At 46.6% G+C, this 20090-nt stretch overlaps 1 protein-coding gene across 4 annotated transcripts in view; it reads right to left on the bottom strand.

Annotated features, from left to right (window-relative positions):
- DIP2A (disco interacting protein 2 homolog A) overlaps positions 1-20090 on the bottom strand; it is an 84266-nt gene that overhangs the window by 8990 nt on the left and 55186 nt on the right. For 2 of the 4 annotated variants that reach the window (XM_081137600.1, XM_081137597.1), the window contains exons 19-33: positions 19082-19218; positions 18494-18574; positions 17912-18039; positions 15134-15248; positions 10135-10336; positions 9145-9254; positions 8984-9064; positions 8742-8865; positions 5823-5944; positions 5541-5652; positions 4333-4442; positions 3705-3835; positions 2486-2654; positions 1655-1825; positions 515-544 (exon numbers count right to left, since the gene is read on the bottom strand). In XM_081137600.1, coding sequence (XP_080993726.1) covers positions 515-544; positions 1655-1825; positions 2486-2654; positions 3705-3835; positions 4333-4442; positions 5541-5652; positions 5823-5944; positions 8742-8865; positions 8984-9064; positions 9145-9254; positions 10135-10336; positions 15134-15248; positions 17912-18039; positions 18494-18574; positions 19082-19218 — 1823 coding nt within the window. The remainder of the gene's footprint in view (positions 1-514; positions 545-1654; positions 1826-2485; positions 2655-3704; positions 3836-4332; positions 4443-5540; positions 5653-5822; positions 5945-8741; positions 8866-8983; positions 9065-9144; positions 9255-10134; positions 10337-15133; positions 15249-17911; positions 18040-18493; positions 18575-19081; positions 19219-20090) is intronic. The other 2 variants (XM_081137599.1, XM_081137598.1) reach the window with 1 other exon arrangement.

Raw genomic sequence — 20090 nt, 5'->3', positions numbered from 1 at the left:
GTTATGGTAAAAACACCACAACAAAATTTGGGGGCATTGCACCCAGCCATCGGTCAGGCCTGGCCTCTCTCCAGCTGACCTAATTCTACTGAGGGCTGAGCACAGCAAAGGCTCAATCAGTGTCAACAGAGTAATGTTCTCCTTTCCTCACCTCTAACACTTGGACCCTGAGTGGAGGATGTTATGTTCCGTTTTATTAGATAAGGAGCATCAAGTTAAATGGACACTCTGCTTAACATCACTCTCTGAAGATCCCAGACAACATAACAAAAACTGCTTCATTGAGATTCAACAGCCCTTTCCTCCAGAGGCAATGCTATGAATGTTAAATTCTTTTGAAAACAGTTGTCCTCTTAAATTTTATTACACAGGAGATTTTATAATATGTAAAATAATATTCACTGTGAGCAAGTCAGAGAGCAAAAGAAACGTGTTTGTCTGGAGTTGAGGAGAAGGCCACATGAACTCATGGGGGAAGCACAGAGGCACCTCAAGGTCAAGGTCAAGGTCGTACCTGCTCAGCCAGCTTTCCCAGCCTGTTGGGCTGACAGAAGCAAAGGAGGCCAGCAGAGTGAGACAGGAGGAGACGGCCACAGGAGACAAACAGAAAGCAACAGGCCACGTGAGAAACACATAGTAGAGACAGCAAAATGCGTCACTGCATCTCAAAGGGCAAATGTGATTACCTCATTAAGATTTCCACAGTCACACATGGCATCCCATATGCCAACAAATAGAGCAGATAACCTTCAAATTCGAGTAAGGAGGGCACACCTTCACGTACAGCCACTGACCACATACCAGCAGCCTGATGCTCAGCCCTACTTTTTACAACAGGAAGGGTGTGAGGAGGGCATCTCAGCCCACCTCCTCTTGCCACATGGCAAGGGTCTGAGGCTTGGGGTGGTCAGCACAGTCTTTTCATGATTGAGAGGACATCAGCATAAATGCTGGGGAAAAGGAAGATGGTCCACGGCTGGCCCATGACAGGAGTGCTCTGGGATGAGGGCCAAGCTGAGCCAAGGCCCCAGAAACAGCTCCACCCCAGGGCCCTGCTCTGGTTCAGATGCTGCTTTTTCCTCCAAGAAGTCTTGTCTGTGTGGGTGAGCAGGCATTTAATATATTTTTAGAAATAAGTGAAATTCATATACTATTACAAAATCTGGAAAATAATTGGAGTCACCTGAAGAAGCAGTATAAACAGCACTGCAGTTAGCTGTTCAATTTCTGAAACTTCATGTTTCCTTAACATGAAGGAAACAAGTAAAATACCTTAACAAGTAAAATACCTTAATGTTTCAAATATGAGTTACAGCCAATACCAATTATCACATTAATTAATGTTTCAATTAAAAGTTGCTAGACGTCTTAAAACAATGTTTATTGTTGCTTTAAAAAATTAACTGCATATTTTATCCAACTTAGATTCTTCCCGGTAAGAAATAGCCACTGTTCAAAAACAATTTGTTTTTTCCAAATAAGCCTTGTTCATGAAGAGAAGAGAATATATTTTAAAATAGAACCCTCGTAGCTCTCCATATCTGGAAATGAAACATCAAAGGCTCAGAGAATGAGAAATGGACGTAGCGGGCACAACAACGAACAGCAAGGATTCAAAAACTGTCTGTCTTGGGTGCCCAGCCGGCCACCTTACCTGGAGGCAGATGGCCACGTTGACCCTGCACCCAAACGTGGTGCTCACGGCACGTGCAGGCAGGCCCAGGTCCTTGAACAGCTTGGAGAAAGACTGTGTGAGCGCAATCCGGGGTCGCTCCTCAGCGACCACCATGCATGTGCGCACACAGGATAGGTTCACCCCCTTCATCTGTGGGAAGAAGCAGGGTGAGACAGGCCCTGAGCACTGTTTTAGGAAGCTTCTGAGGGGACCCATGTGTGACCTGAACATATACCCCACCTCCTCTGCCATGGTCTCATTCTACAAAATTCTAAGTATGGAAGTGCTAGAGGGTACCCATCTACTCCACATCCACACCAACCCTGCTGCTCATCTGGCCATAGCTCCACAGGGCTCTCCCAGCTCCTGCCCCAGGTCTTTAGGGACCCTGAAGCCTCCAAGATGCAGCCAGAGCTAGTGTCAGACCTGCCCCATCCGCATGCTCCCCCACACCACCCACCATTTACCTGCCCCAAGCTAGTCCCACATACCTGTCCACCCCACTCTCTTATCTCCTGCCAGATGAGTATGCAAATGAAGGGAGCAACCACCTTCTGCAGAGGTGTGGTGTGGGGTGAATGAGGAGTTCCCAGCAGGATGGGCACCGGGAAGAAGGGATATAAAGCCAGCATGACTCAGTGCCTGGTAAGGGTTTTCTGTTTCCATAAACTAGTTGGAGCTGTGTTGGGAGTCTTTTTTTAGGTTCCAGTGGCCTAGTTTAGAGCCAACCTAGGAATTCCTGGTTTGGGCACTTCCTGAGAAGGGAAGCAGGACAATAGGATGCAAGCAAGCCTGGATAGACACACTCACCCGGAGGACACCTGTCTGCGTGCCCAAGCCCTTGGTGCACATCTCCATCACCGAGTAGGAGCAGAAGGTGACACGAGCCTTGTACTGGCTCACGGCTGACAGCCACAGGGAGACATTGCTCTCCAGCTCCAGTGGGGGCACCAGCACGGACTGGTGTCCGGAGTAGACACTGTGGGGCCATGAAGGGTCAAGTCAGCTATAGGTGCTCTGCCCAGGTACGTCATCTGCACACCCCAGGTGCCTTGCCCAATGGGCCTGGGATGGCTACCTCTATCCTTTTTCAAGGACAGAACAGGGGGCAATGCACAGGGGGTCGTGGTTTCCCTCCAGTACTTCATAAGGATCCAGAGTCACAGTTAGGGACAGGGTCTGCTGGCTGGGGACTTGGTGTTCTGATTCTAAAGACTTGTCACTACTTCCTAGGGTTTGATGGAATTAAGTAGTCTCTTCCCAACTAATAGTAATGGATAATGTTTGTATTTAACAAAAATGTATTTTTATTTTTTTACTCAATTTCAGACCAAGACTCAAACCCAACCCACCCCAAACAAACCCACTCACATGTGTATCTTTGACTTCATGGCCTCAAAAATGGATCTTAGAATGTTAAAGTTCTAAAGAACTACATGCAAGTCCAACCAAGCATGTGGGTGCAGCAGCAGGGGTACCTGAACTCACCTGCACACTCTACCTCCATTCACCTGCACACTCTTCCCACACTCACCTATACACTCTACCTGCACACTCTTCCTCCACTCACCTGCATACTCTACCTGCAAACTTACTGGCACATTCTTTTTTTTTTTAAATATATCTTTATTGATTTCAGAGAGAGGAAGGGGGAAGGAGAGAGAGAGAGAACATCAATGATGAGAGAGTCATTGATCGGCTGCCTCCTGCATGCCCCCAACTGGGGATGGAGCCTGCAACCCGGGCACATGCCCTGACTGAGAATTGAATTGCGATCTCTTGGATCCGAGGTCCATGCCCAACCACTGAGCCATGCCCGGCTGGGCTGGCACATTCTTCCTGCATGCACCTGTACACTCATCCGTACACTCTACCCGCACTAACCTGCACACTCACCTGTATTCTTTACCTCCACTTACTTGTTCACTTACTTGTATACTCTACCTGCGCAATCACCTGGACACTCTACCTGCACACTCACCTACAGTCTTTACCTCCACTCACCTGCATACTCTACCTGCACACTCACCTGCAAAGACACCACAGGGCGAAGCCAAGGCCACAGTAGGGGTCAAGGCAGATGGCGATCTGCCTCGAGGGATACAGCTCACACTGCAGCTTTATGGAGCGGCACAAGGCACTTGTGGCTGCATGTGACATCTTAGGGGGTAAAATACAAGGTCTGTTCAGTGATGTGCAGGAAGAACAGGATTAACAACAGTGCCTGCCGTCCACCGTGGCCAGACACATTTACTTCCTTAAAGGACGACTGGCTTACAAGCCCACATAAACCAAACAATACCCAAGAACTGACACATTAAAAATCTTCTACATGAGATTTCAGGATAATACAGAATTTTAATGAAGCGCCTGGCTCCTGGTAAGGATATGGACTCATCAAAGCCAGCTGCTCCTCAAGGCAAGTCAGCCATAAATCCAAAAAGGTCAAACATTGCCATAAAACATCAAAATATGCCATTACTCTCAGGTTAACTCAACTTCAGAGTTTACTGGTATTAAACACACACTTTAAGGAACAACGCTGTTGCTTCCAGCTCTGGGTGAGAGGAAGGGCCTGTACACACCCACACCCAACACCCTTTCCACCCACCCCTGTGTTGAGGCTGAAGCAGAAGGAGAAAAATCAAAGGACCCACCTTCACACCTGCTAAGATCCCCGTAGTAGACACGCTGAAGTCCAGATATGCCAGCACGTCCGGGGAGGGAGGCCTGAACACATGAGCCACCTTCTTTTTCGGTATGTCATCTGTTAACGGATACGTCTATTAACACTCTTCAGGCTCTCACAAGAATGAGACACCATTTCCACCAGGGAGTCCTAGAGAGCACACTCAGAACAAATGTCGGGCTACAGGAAAGCAGACTGTGTATGTGAGTGGGAAAGTTTATTTCAACCCTCAAGGAAGCATCACAATGATAGTGCTGATGGTATGGGACAGGGTCAGTGGGTGAAGTGGATGTGGAGGGGAGGAGATGGGCCATGAGAGCAGCAAGGGAGTCCTCTGGTCACCGGTGAGGCCAGAGGAGTGCACAGTTCACAGAACCTGGGGTGAGCCAGGATCAACAAAAACTCTGGCCCGTGTGAGTGCCTTGGACTCATTCCCATGCCTGTCAATAGGTGTTAGGCAGGTGGCCAGAGACAACACAGTCCCTGACCTCCTGTCATAGGTGACACCCTGGAACAAAAAGGCAGACAAATGTGATGCAGTAAGAAGGACTCCTGTCTGCTCATTGCCTGGCACTCATGTGGCTATGTACCTCAAGTCACCAAAGGAGCCTGTGTGGTGCTGCTCATTTGGGGTGTCTTGATGAGGTACAGAGGCGACACTCTAAGCCCTTGGCTGACCTGATGGGCCAAGGCAGGGGGACAGGGGTTTTCAGCCCTTCTCAGTTGTCCCACAAGCATTTCATGGAGATAGCATTCACCAATGACAGGGATGAGGGATGGGTGTGCATTGGTGCATGCATGTGCGTGCACACACACTGCAGGACTGTCCATGTCCCCACAACTGTCAACTGCTGTGTAGGCATGAGAGGCAGTAGCATGAGCTGCGGGCCACAGGTGCATAGGCCTTGAGCAAGGATCTTCACTTCCCCCTGGGGGTAGAGACCCTGCCGTGATGGCAGCTGGGCTTCATTTATGCCTCTGTCCTGTGTCCAGCTCTAGTGGGTAAACACGGGCCGCTGGAAACCAGCCATCAGGCTTTTAACAGCTTCCTCACCATTTACTTCAGCTGCTTTTACCTAACTTATTTTTGGTGGCAACAATGCAATCCCTGCAACAACGAAAGGAAAGAGGGTTTGTCCCTCCTGCGTGCACGCCAACGGTGCTGAGGACACGTACCTGTATCTAGAATGATGGGCCAGGTCCTGACATCTACAGTGGCTGCTGCCTCTTTGGACTTAAGCAGTCGCATGATGGCCTGTGTAGTGAGGACACATGCAGACTTGCTGACCTGCAGAGCACAGGGATCAAAGGTGCAAGTGAGACATGATGTCTAGGAGCAAATCCCTGTGTGGGGCCCTGAAAAGATAACCAGATGCTGGGAGGAGAGGAGACTCTTGGTCCGACCAGCACTCAGACCCACAGTGAGGTCTTCCCTGTGGGGCCACTGCACACACTCACCTCCACAATCATCTTGACAGTGGGAAGAGTGGTGGCAAGGTTCTGGGGATGCGGGGGCCGCACAGTGACAGGCACACAGCCACAGTAGAGGCAGCCATAGAAGGCAGCAATAAGGTCCACCCCTGGGGAAACATGTAGTCAAAGGGTCAGTGTGGAGTTGACTGCAGTTCATTGTTGTCTACGGCCACAGAATGGTGAAAAAGACACAGGGATGCAATCTGCTTTACCTGGTAAAATTGCTACTACCCCAATAGTGAAACATTTATCGAACACAGCACTGTTAGGGAGGGACAGTCTATCCCTACTGCAAGTAGACTCCCCACAGATCCTGCAGGCCAGGGAGGAGTGTGGGTGCAGCCTGGGCCTAGTAGAACGGAGAGCTCTGACCATCATCACTGTAAGCGAGGACAGCAAGGACCTTTGAGGGCCAAGCTGTCCACAAGGAGACATAAGAAGGAGCTGGGGCAGCACATGTGGACCGCTGTACCTCCTTGATGCACATCTGCAGGGAGGCCCACACCCCTGGGGACAGGCCATGATGTCCCGCCTCATTCCCAGCCACATGATGTAACAGAACCACCACACTGTTCCTTCATCTTTTCGGTATGTTTAAAATTCCCCACAATTTCCCAGCCGGGCGTGGCTCAGCGGTTGAGCATCGACCTAGGATCCAGGAGATAGGGGTTCGATTCCCGCTCAGGGCACATGCCCAGGTTGCGGGCTGCAGCCAATCAATGGCTCTCTCATCATTGATGTTTCTATCTCTCTCTCCCTCTCCCTTCCTCTCTCTGAAATCAATAAAGATATATTTTAAAAAATAATAAAAATTTTTTTAAAAAATTCCCCACCTTTAACACTTGTGGGGAATCGTACCACATTTGATTTTCTCTTCTTGAACTCAGTCCAACTTGAGAACACCTGTGTCCCCACACCCTAGAGGCCTTTCTAGATGCTGCCCTCAAGTCAGAGAAGGCCCCACCTGACAGGCTACAAGACATCAGAGTCTCAGGCTGTTTCAATTCCAGAGTCAAGATAAATAAGCCACATTTAACCCAGTTCATGGATTTCACCAGATTACAAATCCCAAGGCTCCACCAATAACTAGGAATGTGACCACTGGGGTCAGGGGCAGCTCAGCATGATAATTAGTAGGGGCCTGAGCCCACCCACTGGGCTAGGCTGGTCCCACCAGCACTGTTGCATCTGGACCACCCATCTGCTCTGTGCCTGTAGGCGGCTGGGAGGATTAAGTGAGAGCCACACTGAGGACTGGCACACAGCAGTTCCAACACACATGTAAGCGTTCTCACACCCAGCATGGTCACTCTGTAAACGTGCCACAAACACATCACCAAACCGAACACAAAGAGGTATCAGCAGGAACTCGTTTTGTGAGCTAGCATAGCTCCTGCTGTCCCTGCAATTCAACCCAACAGCAGGCAGGGCCCCCCAAGGCAGAGACACTGCTAGAAGGGGAGGACCTATTCAGAGTGTAGAGACAAGACAAAGGTCAAGGAGAGAAGGGGACAGGCAGCAATAAGTTTGGGGAGTGGAGGGAACAGTCACGAGACCTTGGAAAGCTGCCCACCATATGAGGTCACATTTCCACAAAGTTATATAGACAGCAGATAAAAACTGTAATCATCTATTTTTAAATGTGCTAAAATACATTAAGAAGATGACACAAGAAATAACAGAAATCAGAATTATTTGAAAAATCAGAAATGAGGAAAGAACTAGAAATTATAAAAATCATTTCAAAAAATGAAGATAAAAGTAGGAGCACAAGAGCAAACAAAGACAACAAAGTCTCAGTAACAGAGGAAGGGAGGGAACTGTTAAAACTCAAAGAAATTCAGTAAGAAATAGAAACATCTCAACAGAAAATGAAAACTAATGAAGGCCAAGATCTAGCACGTGAACAGAGAACAGAAGATCAAAGCAAGGGAAGAGAACAAGTAGAAAAATACGTGATTCTAGAAAACTTCCTTGAAATTAAAAAAAATTTGAAGCTGCCTATTTAAAAATACCTTCCTTATACAAGAGAATATTGACCCATAACAACTAATATCAAGAGTATATCCTGCCCAGCCGGCATGGCTCAGCGGTTGAGTATCCACCTATGATCCAGGAGATCGAAGTTCGATTCCCAATCAGGGCACATGCCCAAGCTACAGGCTCGATCCCCAGCAGGGGACATGCAGGAGGCAGCTGATCAATGACTCTCTCATCACTGATGTTTCTATCTCTCTCTCTCCCTCTCCCTTCCTCTCTCTGAAATCAATAAAGACATATTTTTTTTAAAAAGACTATATCCTGTAGTCTTTTTCCTTTAATAAAAGGAAAAATTCCCTTTAGGTACCTAGGCAAAAACAGCAAGTATGTCTACGGATCAAACTATAAAGAAATGGAGTGAATGACAACGCAGGAGTCAGTACAGGCTGCTTTGGGGAGGATGGAGAAAGCTGTGGCCGGGACAGGAAGGCAAAGGGACTTGCGGCAAAGATCTATTTCTTGACCTGGCTGGTGGTGACAAGGGTATTAGCTTTATAATAATAAAATGTAGGGGAGAGGCAGGGAAAGAACAGCCAGGTGAAAAGGTGAAAGGATAATAAAGGCTACACTACTAAAAAAAATCTTGAGTCTAACCACAGTAGATTACAACTATTGACAAGGGGTACAGACATGTAAGGAAGCTAAGTGTAACTACTAAGACCCAAGGTTAAGTCTCAGAAGCTGGACTGTGTGGTTGCAGTGGTGCAGGACTACAGCCCAGGAGCCTACCAGAGTCCCTGCAACAGTCCATGGTGACTGTGACACCAGCACCACCGGGACTGTCCCATGAGAGCAGACTCAAGGGATATGGGTATGTACAGAGGAGGGACCCAGGTGAGTTCTGGGATGTCTTGTTGTGCTTACCTGGGGGGTAGACCAAAGCCACATGGTCCCCAATGCTCAGTCTTGCCTTCTCCGTCAGAGCAGCAGCCACCCTTTCAGCCTTTCTGTGCAGCTGGACACAGGTTGCAGTGCTCGTCACTGTGCCCTAGAAAGCCATCATTGAGTCACACTGAACTGGAGAACAGAGGGTTTGCTCCTCAGGTACCCCGGTATACACTGTGCATGGTCCACTGGCCCCCACAGGGCAGCTGGGTTGGCCTCACCTTGGCATTCAGCAGCAGAAACAGCGGGTGGTCAGGAGTGGTGTGGGCTCGCCACTGCAGCACATCGGGCAGGAACAGGAACTGTGCAAAGAGGCCAACTCAATCCTCCGCAGCTTCATGCGAGAGGTGCCCTCCTCGCCCTCCCAGGCACTGGCTGTTACCTTTCTGGCCTGGTCACTGTCCTCCAGGTGAGCCAGCTCCCGCCCAGAGGCCTGTGCAATTCTTTTCCCAGCAACAAGATTCCCAACAATCATGGAGGCCGGTCCAACCTCTAGAAAATGGGAGGATGCTGAATGACAAGCTGATGACTTCTACTGACATATAACACTGTTTATTTGAATTAGGTATTCAACTCTTTACTATGATACAGATGTTCAGGAAACCAGCTACAAGGTTTATGCTAAGTGACAAAGAGAATCTCTTAAATATAAGCAATGCCAGATTGAGGAATTTACCATATTGCACCTATCTGGGGGACATGATTTGACTTCAGCCACAGCTAAACTTGTAATATATTTCATTGTTTTACTGTATTTTATGTATAAAACAGGCAATTAAAGCTTCCTGATTAAATGTATTTTAGTTCATAATATTTTAGTGTCCAATAATAATAAAAAGAAAAGCCAGCATCTACTAAAACTTCACAGAACCAAAAGAGTGAAACACTGTATATAAGGGTTAATCCAGGGAAGGAAAATTGACCATTTGTTGAGACTTCCCAGGTCCCATCAACCTGTGGCTATAGCGGGTCACAAGGCTGAGAGAAGAAGCACACATACTCTGGCCCTACCATGGCCTTGGCGTGGCTGCCTGCCATGAACACTGCAGTGGCCGAAATAAGCTCTTTAAGCCCTGGAGTTCCAAGTCTGCTCTTCAGCAGCATTTCTACTTCCCGGGAGTGACTGCCTCACTGTCCAAAGCTAAGATGCCAGGCTTGAATTGAGCCACTGAGATGGGTTCTAACAGGCAGCTGGAAGCCACCATACTGGTAACGTGGTAAAATTCTCTCCTACATGGCTCAGTTCCAAAGGGGGAGGAGCTGGTGACTGGTGTGGTGTGCCAATTGCTCTGGCTCTTAACCCTAACTGGGTTGTACCATTTAACTATGATTGTGGCTGCCACCCATTTTAAGACTGCTATGCACAACTAACCTGGCTGTTTCTGGCGAGGTTTGGGAAGGTTGGTGACACAGGTGTGTGGACACATTAGCACATTGCACGGGTGCAGCATCCCCTCCAGAAAGCGCTGCTTGGCTTCAGAGACGTGAACCCCTCCAAGAGGAGCCTTGGGCAAGGTATTGGCAGGAACCAGAGCCAGACAGTACACGCCCACCTGGTGGATGCTGTCAATGGCCTGGAAGGGAAGACACAGGACAGGACAGGACAGGAGGGACTTCTGAGACCCAACATACGGCCTAGCAGTGTTGGAGCACATGCTCACCAGCTGAAGACTGCTGGGAAGATGAAGGCTGGGTGAGGACACTACAACCCAAAGGTCAAGGAGAGAGATGACCTCAGGACATTTTGTTAAATGAGAAAACAAGATGGACATGTGTACACTTTCTATCATTTAACACACACATGTGCACGTACACACACATACAGTGTCTGTATACACATGTTCTTAAACCTGTAACCGCTTCCATAAAAAAATGTAAAGTTAGAAAACCCATAAAAGACGTGTTAAATGTTCTCCTGTGGGAGGAGTGACCAAGCAGGGGCAGAAGCTGGACTCCTCTGAATATACTTTGCTTTCAGATTTGACTTTGGAATCACATATATATTTTACATACAAAACTTAAAATATTTAAAAGCAATCCCTAACTGAAAGTAAAATAAAACAAATGACCTCAACCAAACTGGAATCAGGTTGGTGGCACAGTCCCACAGAGAGTCTATTTAAAGTCACTTTAAACACAGTGATTTGATTAGTCCACCCTAGTGGGATATACCCTGTGGGCAAAAAGAATTGAAAAAACATCTTCAGCTGCTCTCAGAAATCTCAGTTTTAGAGGCAATGCACAGACTGCTGTTCTGTGATTGTAGGGTGTGTGGAGTGGCTTGAGGTAAAGGAGAGATTCTGCTGGAGTCATTCAGTATGGGAGAAAGGAGATCAATGAGTTAAGTAAAAATCCTGTGGTCTTGAATTTGAGTTAAAACTAGCAACATAAACTCATAATGTAGGTAATCTTGCAAAAAGACATCATTTCCTACTCTATCTATTGAAAAAAACCCAGAAACAGTGACTAAGCCAGCAACATCAAGTGCCCAGATGGTGGTCCTAAATTCCATTTCTCCTGGAAGCAGCTGAGGCCCCAGCACTGACAGGTCTAGGATAGAAAAGGTGCTGCTTCCCCAGGCAGCTGAGCTTTCTATTCTCTGCTATGGCCTCAAGAATCAGGGGTGTTACAAAAGGCCTCACAAGCCAACCTGAAGAGGCTCCATTTGGCCACTGAAAAATAACTATAATAATCTGCAACACATCCAGTATGTTTAAATCCACTAGTTCACAATGAAACAAATAAACAAAACAAAACCCAGCAGGCACTTTTAGAGGATTCTAGAAAACTAGCTCATTACTCTGAAATCAATCCCTGACCTTGTTTTCCTACATGACCCACCCTCCAAGTCCCCAGGGGATTCAACAGTACAGCACTCTTTGTAGAAGAAACTTCTAAAGGTGCTCCAGTGAACGATGAAAAAGGAATGACAGCATCAAAGAAGCACCACTATAAAGTCCTAACACATCACTGGGTATAGGAGTGCTAACAACCAGGCATCATGTACCATCTTCTACAAAGGATCATCGTCAGAAATCCAAGCCTGAGCCTGGTCAAAACTCTATATCTAATACCAACATGCATGAACAATGGGACAGAGGAGTACATTAAATGTTACCACAGAGGCACAGTCATCAGAATTCAGGCTGGCCAAACATACTGGACACACAACCTGGTTTTCTGTCAATAAACAAATTGCAAGAAAATGATTACAGAGGAGGAGTCTATATATTAAAAAAGACTTAGCACTAGCCGGCATGTCTCAGTGGTTAAAGCGTTGGCCCTCACAACAAAGGGTCATGGGTTTGATTCCCAGTCAAGGGTACATACCTGGGTTGCAGGTTTGAGCTCCAGCCCAACTGGGGCACGTGCAGGAGGCAACCAATGAATGTGCCTCTCTCACATCTCTCTCCCCTTCTGTCCCTCCCTCCCTTCCACTCTCTCTGAAAAGCAATGGGAAAAAATATCCTCAGGTGAGGACTAAAAAAGACAGGGAGACAATGCGGAATATATATGCAAGGGAATATTACTCAGCATAAAAAGGATAAAGCCCTGCCGTTTGCAGCAGCACGAATGGATGGACCTGGAGGGCAACATGCTCAGAGAAACAAGTCAGGTGGAGGAAGTCAAGTCAGACGGAGAAAGACAAGTGAGATCGATTACTGTGTAATCTCACTTATATGCAGAATCTGAAACAAAAATAAAAATAAACCAAGCTCACAGATACAGAGAACAGACTGGTGGCTGGCAAAGGCAGGAGGTGGGGGGTGAGTGAAATGGATGAAGTGTGTCAAAAGGAACAGACTTTTCCAGTTACAGAGTAAGCCCTGGGATATAATGTACAGCATGGTGACTACAGTTAATAATAATGTACTGTGTATGTGAAAGTTGCTTAAGAGAATAGATCTTAAAAGTTCTCATCACACAGAAAATTCTGTAACTGTGTGGTGATGCCAACTAGACTTACTGTGGCGGTCATTTCACAATATGGACAAATATCAAACCATTATGTTGTCTACTTCGGGCTAATGTTTTATGTCAAACATACCTCAACAAAATTTTTTTAAATGCTAATTTTTAAAATGTAATAATGATTTATTTTTAAAGAAACAAATACAAAAATCTTTACAGATAAAATGATGTGAAGTCTTGGATCTGCTTCGAAACACTCCTGAGGGAGGAAGAGGGTGGGAGGCGGGGGACAGATGGGACCTGGATTGACAATTGTTGATGCAGGATGATAAGAACATGGAGGGTTGTTATACTCTTCTTTTTATGTTTGGTGTATTAGAAATATCCCATAATAAAACACTAAAACTTTTATTAAAAATAAATGTTGTGAATTACTCTGAAGCTCAGGGCCCCCTGATATGTGGACAGTGTCCTTTGGACTACACCTGCTTTCATACAAGTTTCCTTTCTTAGGTGGCTGTGGGGCTACATGCAACTGCACACAACAGGCCTGGAGGTGTTGGGTCACCAGAGAGCATCTCTAAAGAACGGCCAGAACTGAAATTCACCCAAAGATTTGTACACTATTATCCAAAGCAGCTTTATTCATAACAGCCAAAAAGTAGCCCAAATGTCTATGATGATGTGAACATAAGAAGGAACACACCTCAGCAATAAAAAAGAATAAACTGATCGCTACAACACACGGAATCTCTGAAACATTATGCTGAGGGAAGAGACAGACCGAGGAGCAACCCCATGTGATCCCAATTACAGAGCACGTCTACAGCAGGAAGGAAAAGTTCATCTGCAGTGACAGAGAGACTGGTGGTTCTCTGGGTTGGGCAGTCAGGGTGGAGGTGAGGGCTGGGGACTAACTGCAGAGGGACATGAAGAACCTGCTGGAGCAATGGAAGTGTTCTGTATCTTAATTATCATGGAGTAGCAGTCACCTGGGTGCACATATTTGACAGAAGTCATCAACCTGCAATTTAAAAATGGGCTTATTCTGGCCCTGGCCAGGTAGCTCAGTTAGAGCGTCATGCCGATATGCCAAGGTTTCAGGTTCAATCTCTGGTCAGAGCACATAACAACAATCAACTAATGGATGTATAAATAAGTGGAACAACCAATCAATGTTTCTCTCTCTATCCCTCCCATCCTCTCTCTAAAAATCAATGAATAAAAAATTTTTAAATGGGCTCATTCTATACAGGGTGTGGCAAAAGTAGATTTACAGTTGTGAGTACTCAAAACAGTTTATTTTTGTATTATTTATTAATTATTGTATTATTTTCCATTCAAACAACTGTAAACCTCCTTTTGCCCTACCCTATATGTAAATTACATTCAATAAAGTTGACTAAAAAACCCTCACTGAATGGTCCATTTAAGGTTTGTGCATCATTTACTGAATGTAAATTCTACTCCCTTCTCCCAAAGAGTATGTTGAACTCCAGTTCAAATTTCAAAGATATGAATGTGCCCCTTCTTCCCTCTGAAAATGTATATGCATATATGCAAAACCCATGGACAGACAATGAAGGCCTGGGGAGGGAGTAGGAGCAGGGGGGAGGGGGTCAATGGGGGGAAAAAAGGAGACATCTGTAATATTTTCAATAAAAATAAATTTTAAAAAATTCAATATATAAGTTTAAACATACAATGTAAAACATGTAAGGAAATTAACTAAATTTATAAGTATAATTATTGATTTGAAAGAAAAAAAAAGATATGAATGTGCAAATGTAGAGGGGAGGGGAGCTGTAATAAGTGACAATACAGCATGCCAGAGGAGCAGGCAGAGGGACAGGCATGATATAAGCAAGTGTCACTACTGTTAGTCACAACCTGCAACCACTATAGAATCTAGAGACTGGGTATTAGAAATTCATGGTATAATTCTTTCAACTTTGCTGTGTATGTTTGAAAATTTTCATAATAAAATGTTGTAAAATAACTAGTACAGAGGTGGACAAGTGCTCATTTTTCAGTCTTCCCTGGGGGTAGGCGGTATTTTCATTTAAAACCATTCTAGTTGACAGCAGCTTTATGGGGCTGCTATTAGATAACAAGGACACAGTAACCCTTGCTATAGATTACATAGTCTCAAATGCTGTTTCCTCCTCCTCACAAATCACACCTTTATTTAGTGCCTACTGTGTGTGGGTAGCACAGGGTGAGGAAGGGGTTCTGGAAGCCATGAGTCTCAACAAATCATCCCCATGAGTAGGGGTGGGACGAATGGACATCTGGTCTGCTCAGCACGGCTCCACAAAGGCGAAGGTATTTCAAACACCATGCAGGAGCAGGGACTCACCGCCTGCTCTGAAGGAATGAAATGGGGAGTGCTGGGACAGGTGGACTCACCGGAACCACACACCAACAGAGAGGCAGGAGGAGTGTGCCCCCACACCCACCTGCAGCACACGGCTCATCCACTGGAAGCTGTCCTCCTCAGAGGCGTCCGGCCGCTGCTCAGCCACCAACACGATTCGGTCATCATGCAGCACTGTCACGGAGAACACAGCAATCCTGGGGGAGGACAGACAGAAATGACCACCCAGCAAAGGACGCCAGGGGAGATGCAGATATCTCTTCTCGCAGACACCTCTTCTCACTTGGTGCTTAGAGTCAAACAGTGGGCTTTAAAAAGTAACCAGTCTCTAATCTCCTTGTTGAGAATTTAAAAAGTAATCAGTCACTAATCTCCTCAAATATGACTGAAAACTCACTAAAACAGAGAGGACTCATTCAAGAAAAACCACCAGTACACAGTTTAAATTTTTCCTCAATTGTAATATTAATAATGTAATACATTTCTTTGTGCAAAAAATCTTTGTCTAGAAGTTCTATGAGTTATATTTTCATCCAACTGATTAAATCTGTCTCTCACTGAATTAATATGCTTGTGTTTACTGGACTTGTTTCTCCTCTTACTTGAAGAATTTCAACATGTTTTCTCTGTGTCACCTTTTTCTTCTTTTAGACTTGAGATGATATACCTTTTTCCTATAAGACAAGATGCTGGTCCCCCCATCAAACCATCTAATTCTGGGCCTTTATGGACAACTCCTTTGGCTGGTATGCATGTGTGCACGTGTGTGTGCACACACACACATATACTCTTTTATACAACAAACTTTACCCAGTGTTAAATTTTCCTCTTTTTATTTTTATTGATTTTAGAGACAGAAAAGGGGGGGGGGGGAGAGAGAAACACCAATGTGAGAAACATCGATTGGTTGCCTCCTGCACTCTCCCAGACCAGGGATCAAACATGCAACCTGGGCATATGCCCTCACCAGGAATCAAACCTGCCACCTTTTGGTGTATGGGACAACGCTCCAACCAACTGAGCACACTGGCCAGGGCAAATGTTCCTTACTTTCATATATCTTGTAGCATTTCCTGAATTTGTTTCTTAGTACCTCATTTGTAAGTATTTTTACAAAAAGGATCTTTTGGTAACCAAACTTCTGAAATTTATAAACCCATGAATATTTTCATTCCAACTGCACAATTAAGTGACAATTTGGATAAATACACTCTAAGTTAAAAGTTCCTTTTAAAAACTTAAAAACAGGCATGGCTCAGTGGCTGAGTGTCAACCCATGAACCAGGAGATCACATTCAATTCCTGGTCAGGGCACATGCCTGTGTTGCAGGCTTGATCCCCAGTAGGGGGCGTGCCGGAGACAGCCAATCAATGACTCATAGTTGATGTTTATCTCTCTGAAATCAATAAAAAAAAACATACCAGCCATGTGGACCTTTCTCAAGTTGAGAGAACTCCACCTTCCCGTTTTGCACACACTCCCTCCTTCTCTCCCAAGTCTGATATCTGGATTGCCAGCCCTTCTTCTCTCCCCATCTCTTTTAATTTTTCTTTAAAACTTACTCTTTCTTTACCTCTAGAGTAGTTCCTTAATCTGACTTTCCAACTTATCAATTCTTTCTCCAGCTACATCTATCCTACTATTTATTCCATCTATTGTGTTCTTTGTGTAAACAATTGTTATGGTTTCTTAATTTCATTTCATGTTATTAATATCCCAGTGGCACACAATCAATTATAGTTCTATTTAAAGATGGTTGTGGTCCTCAAGCTGTTCCCTGATGGGGACAGGCAGGTTATGCTGTCCACTTGCAGAGCAATTGCCCCACACCCCAGGCTGGTATCACATCATCAGGTAGCTGCTCAGAAGACGACCTTTACTTCTAGGTACCATCAGGTTCTGGTGGCCATGCAAGGAGGCAGTCTCTGTAATCCACCCCAGAAGTATGGGCTGCCCTGATGTTACCCCATGGACACCTGTACCAACAGTGTCCCTGGTTTCTACTGTGAGGACAGGTAGTGATGTCCTGGGACACTCTAGACTGCATGCACCTACAGAACTGCCCTGCTGGTCTCTCCTGAGCAGTTATCCCACACCCATCATCCTCTCCTGGGGGAAGGTCAGCAGCCCATGCTGACTCACCATTTGGCAGGATTCCCTAATGATTTCTTTAAGGTATATTCAAAGGCAGGATCTGGCCAGGCTCACAGGCACCCTAGTATGAGTAATAAAAGCACTTCCTGAGAATAAAATTTTAAAATGCAGCCAGCTGAGTGGACTAACTAACAGAAGGAGCTGCTTCCCCCAGGACAAAGAGCTCAGGAGCTAGACAGGGGTTTCCCTTCCTTGCCCCCAGCCACTGGGACCTAGGCAAGAGGTCCATTCATTTGCTCAATGGAGATGAGATTCTTTAAAGTGTTGCCTAACACATTCAGAAAGTTGGACTGATTCTAACCCAGGAACAAGGCAGGGTCTCTGCATGTCTTGCTAAACCTTAGGAGAAAAATAATTGGCCTCTGCTGGTTGCAGAGAACATGGTACTGGATGTTTCAATCTACATCTGTGAGGTCATGCACAAGGCTCCCTCTGTGGTATTGGTGCTGGTCCCTGTGCCCAGTTATACATTCAGATCACATTGTCTTAAAGGACTGCATGAGCTCTGGGGACACAAGGACACTAACTCTGCTGTCCTTGCTGCAAGTGCCATCCTTTTCTTTGTGAGGTTTCTCTAAGATGAACAGGAATTTTTAGGTTGGTTTGTTCAAATCACTGGACTTTCCTTCCACTGCAAACAGGCTTCTCCAATCTCAAGTGGAGAAAGGTCCTAAAGCCATAGCACAGGGACCCGCAGCGCATCACCTGCCTCTGTAGACAAACTTCATAGGCTCCACAGCCAGTGCTGTGGCCACGATGTCATCTGCATTGTGTCTGCGAACTCCGACCACCATCAGCCCATCCAGCTTGCCCACGACAAAGACCAAGTTATCCTGAAGGCAAGGAAGCTGGTCAGGACTCAGGACACACAGGCAGGTCCTGTGGGTCAGGCCTTGCTACAAGGAGATGGGAGCCCCATGAGCACGCACACAGTGATAGGCAAAACTTGGGGCAGAGCAACTGTGGGACGAAGGAGCACTACAGCCCAGTGGGCTGGGAGGGGGAGGGCACCCAGGGAGGGAGTTGGCATGAGAAAGGTCAGAGGTACGAATACAGCTGTAGGTGAAGTTTGTAAAGAACTCTTGAGTGCTACAGGACAATGGGCAGGGTTCCTAAACTTGGCACCAGTGATGTTTTGGGCTGACAGTACTCTGGTGGGCACTGTCCTGTATGCTGTGGGGTGTGGCATAGCATCCTGGCCTCTAGATGCCCACTACATACTGGCAGCATACCCTCCTGAATGGTGACAATATGGGGGACCCAGGTTCTGGTGATGGGACTACTCACAGGACCAATGAAGCCCAGCAGCCCAGTCCTGGTGAAAGGCCTGTTGGAGACAGGTGTTCCCCCTGCAGTGACCGGGATAGTCTGCACAGAGTAGAGAGGGGAACAGTCAAGCTGTGGTCCACAGATAATCAACCAATCAACCAAGAGTCAGCAGGCAGGTGGGAGAGCTCAGCACTCGCACTCCCTGACAGCCAGGGTGTGGTTCCTCAGGAGGGCTGTCACCCATGTTTCCGGAGGGGAAGAGGCTACCCCAGGGCTGGAGTCTCTGCTGACTGATGAGGCCCTCCTCGGGTCCCCATGCACAGTGTGGCCTCCACAGGCTTGTGTTCCTGCTTTATCCCTTCATCCCTGTGCTCCCAGTGCCTGGCCCAGAAAAGTGGGCACTCCCTGGGCTCTCCCAAACCCCAAGAACTCCAGTACACAGAGCACTGGCTTTCCTGGGCAATCCAAACTCCCAGTGACATTTTGGGCTGCAAGGGCAGCCTGACTCAGAGCTGACCCAGCAGAGCAAGAGTCAAGAAGGCTGGCCCACCACCCACTGTGCCCCATGGAAGCTCTCGAGACTTAACTTCAACATAAAGCACAAACCTCAAAGACGTTCTTTGTGATCCCAAGTAGTCCGTAGTACGCCGTGCCTGTAGCACTGGAGTCAACACATATTTCTCCAACCTCATCGGTTTTACAAAGATACGGGGCACCATCTACCTTCACAACACATACATTAGCTAAAAAGAGAAAAAAAACCTCAAAAGCATAAATACATTGATGTGGATCATCCTCAAGGATCTATTTGCTGCCATATCTGTAGTTACGGAAACAAAATATTACATGTATAGTATGTTCTTACAATGAGCTTTCTGATGTGTATCGTACACACTCCGTTTGCTCGTGTCGTTATATCTGATATACACTAAGGTGAGGTGATGGAACGTTTAGCACGTCCTCCCTGTGATAAGCAGACACACAGGCTCTGCATGACTCTCCTGCACCCACATGAGATGTCCGCTGACCTGGCTGCCAATAGGCAGCCATCTTGAATGTTTGCTCTGAGGCTGGCTTCTGCTCCAGAGCCTGACGGACCCCACTTGTACCAGGGCCCTTCCTGTCATGCAGGTCTCGGTGTGGCCCCTCTCACAGCCCAATCACCCCTGTTCTATTTTCACTAAGCAGCACTCCTACCTGATGCTCCTGCCTACTGTCTGTCCCTCGGGACCTTGCCTGTGTGGTCACTGTGGTCCTGGGCACCCCCAGCCCTGCCACAGAGCAAACATCCAGAAACAGCCTCCAAAAACAGAGCAGAACGCACACGAGATCATGCAATGGTCCATCAAACAGAACTTGGTCACTCAGTATGAATTAAATAGCCTGCAGTCACCTGGGCCTTTTCCTTCCTTTGCCCCTTATTGAGTTTTTTTCCAATGTATTCTCATCTCCAAAGATGTGAGCAAGGTAAAGTTACAGGAGGGCAACAGTCACTTAATTCCGTTTGTGCATAAATCAGTCAAAGCCTCAGCAGAGAGAAGATTGGGGACATTCACTAAAGGAGGCTGCATTCATGTATCTCACTGGGCAGGTGGCCCTCAACTCACACACAGAC

The sequence above is a fragment of the Miniopterus schreibersii genome (assembly GCF_964146895.1).
Source record: "Miniopterus schreibersii genome assembly, chromosome: 5".
NCBI lineage: Eukaryota > Metazoa > Chordata > Mammalia > Chiroptera > Miniopteridae > Miniopterus > Miniopterus schreibersii.
This window is presented reverse-complemented; position numbering and strand designations above follow the sequence as displayed.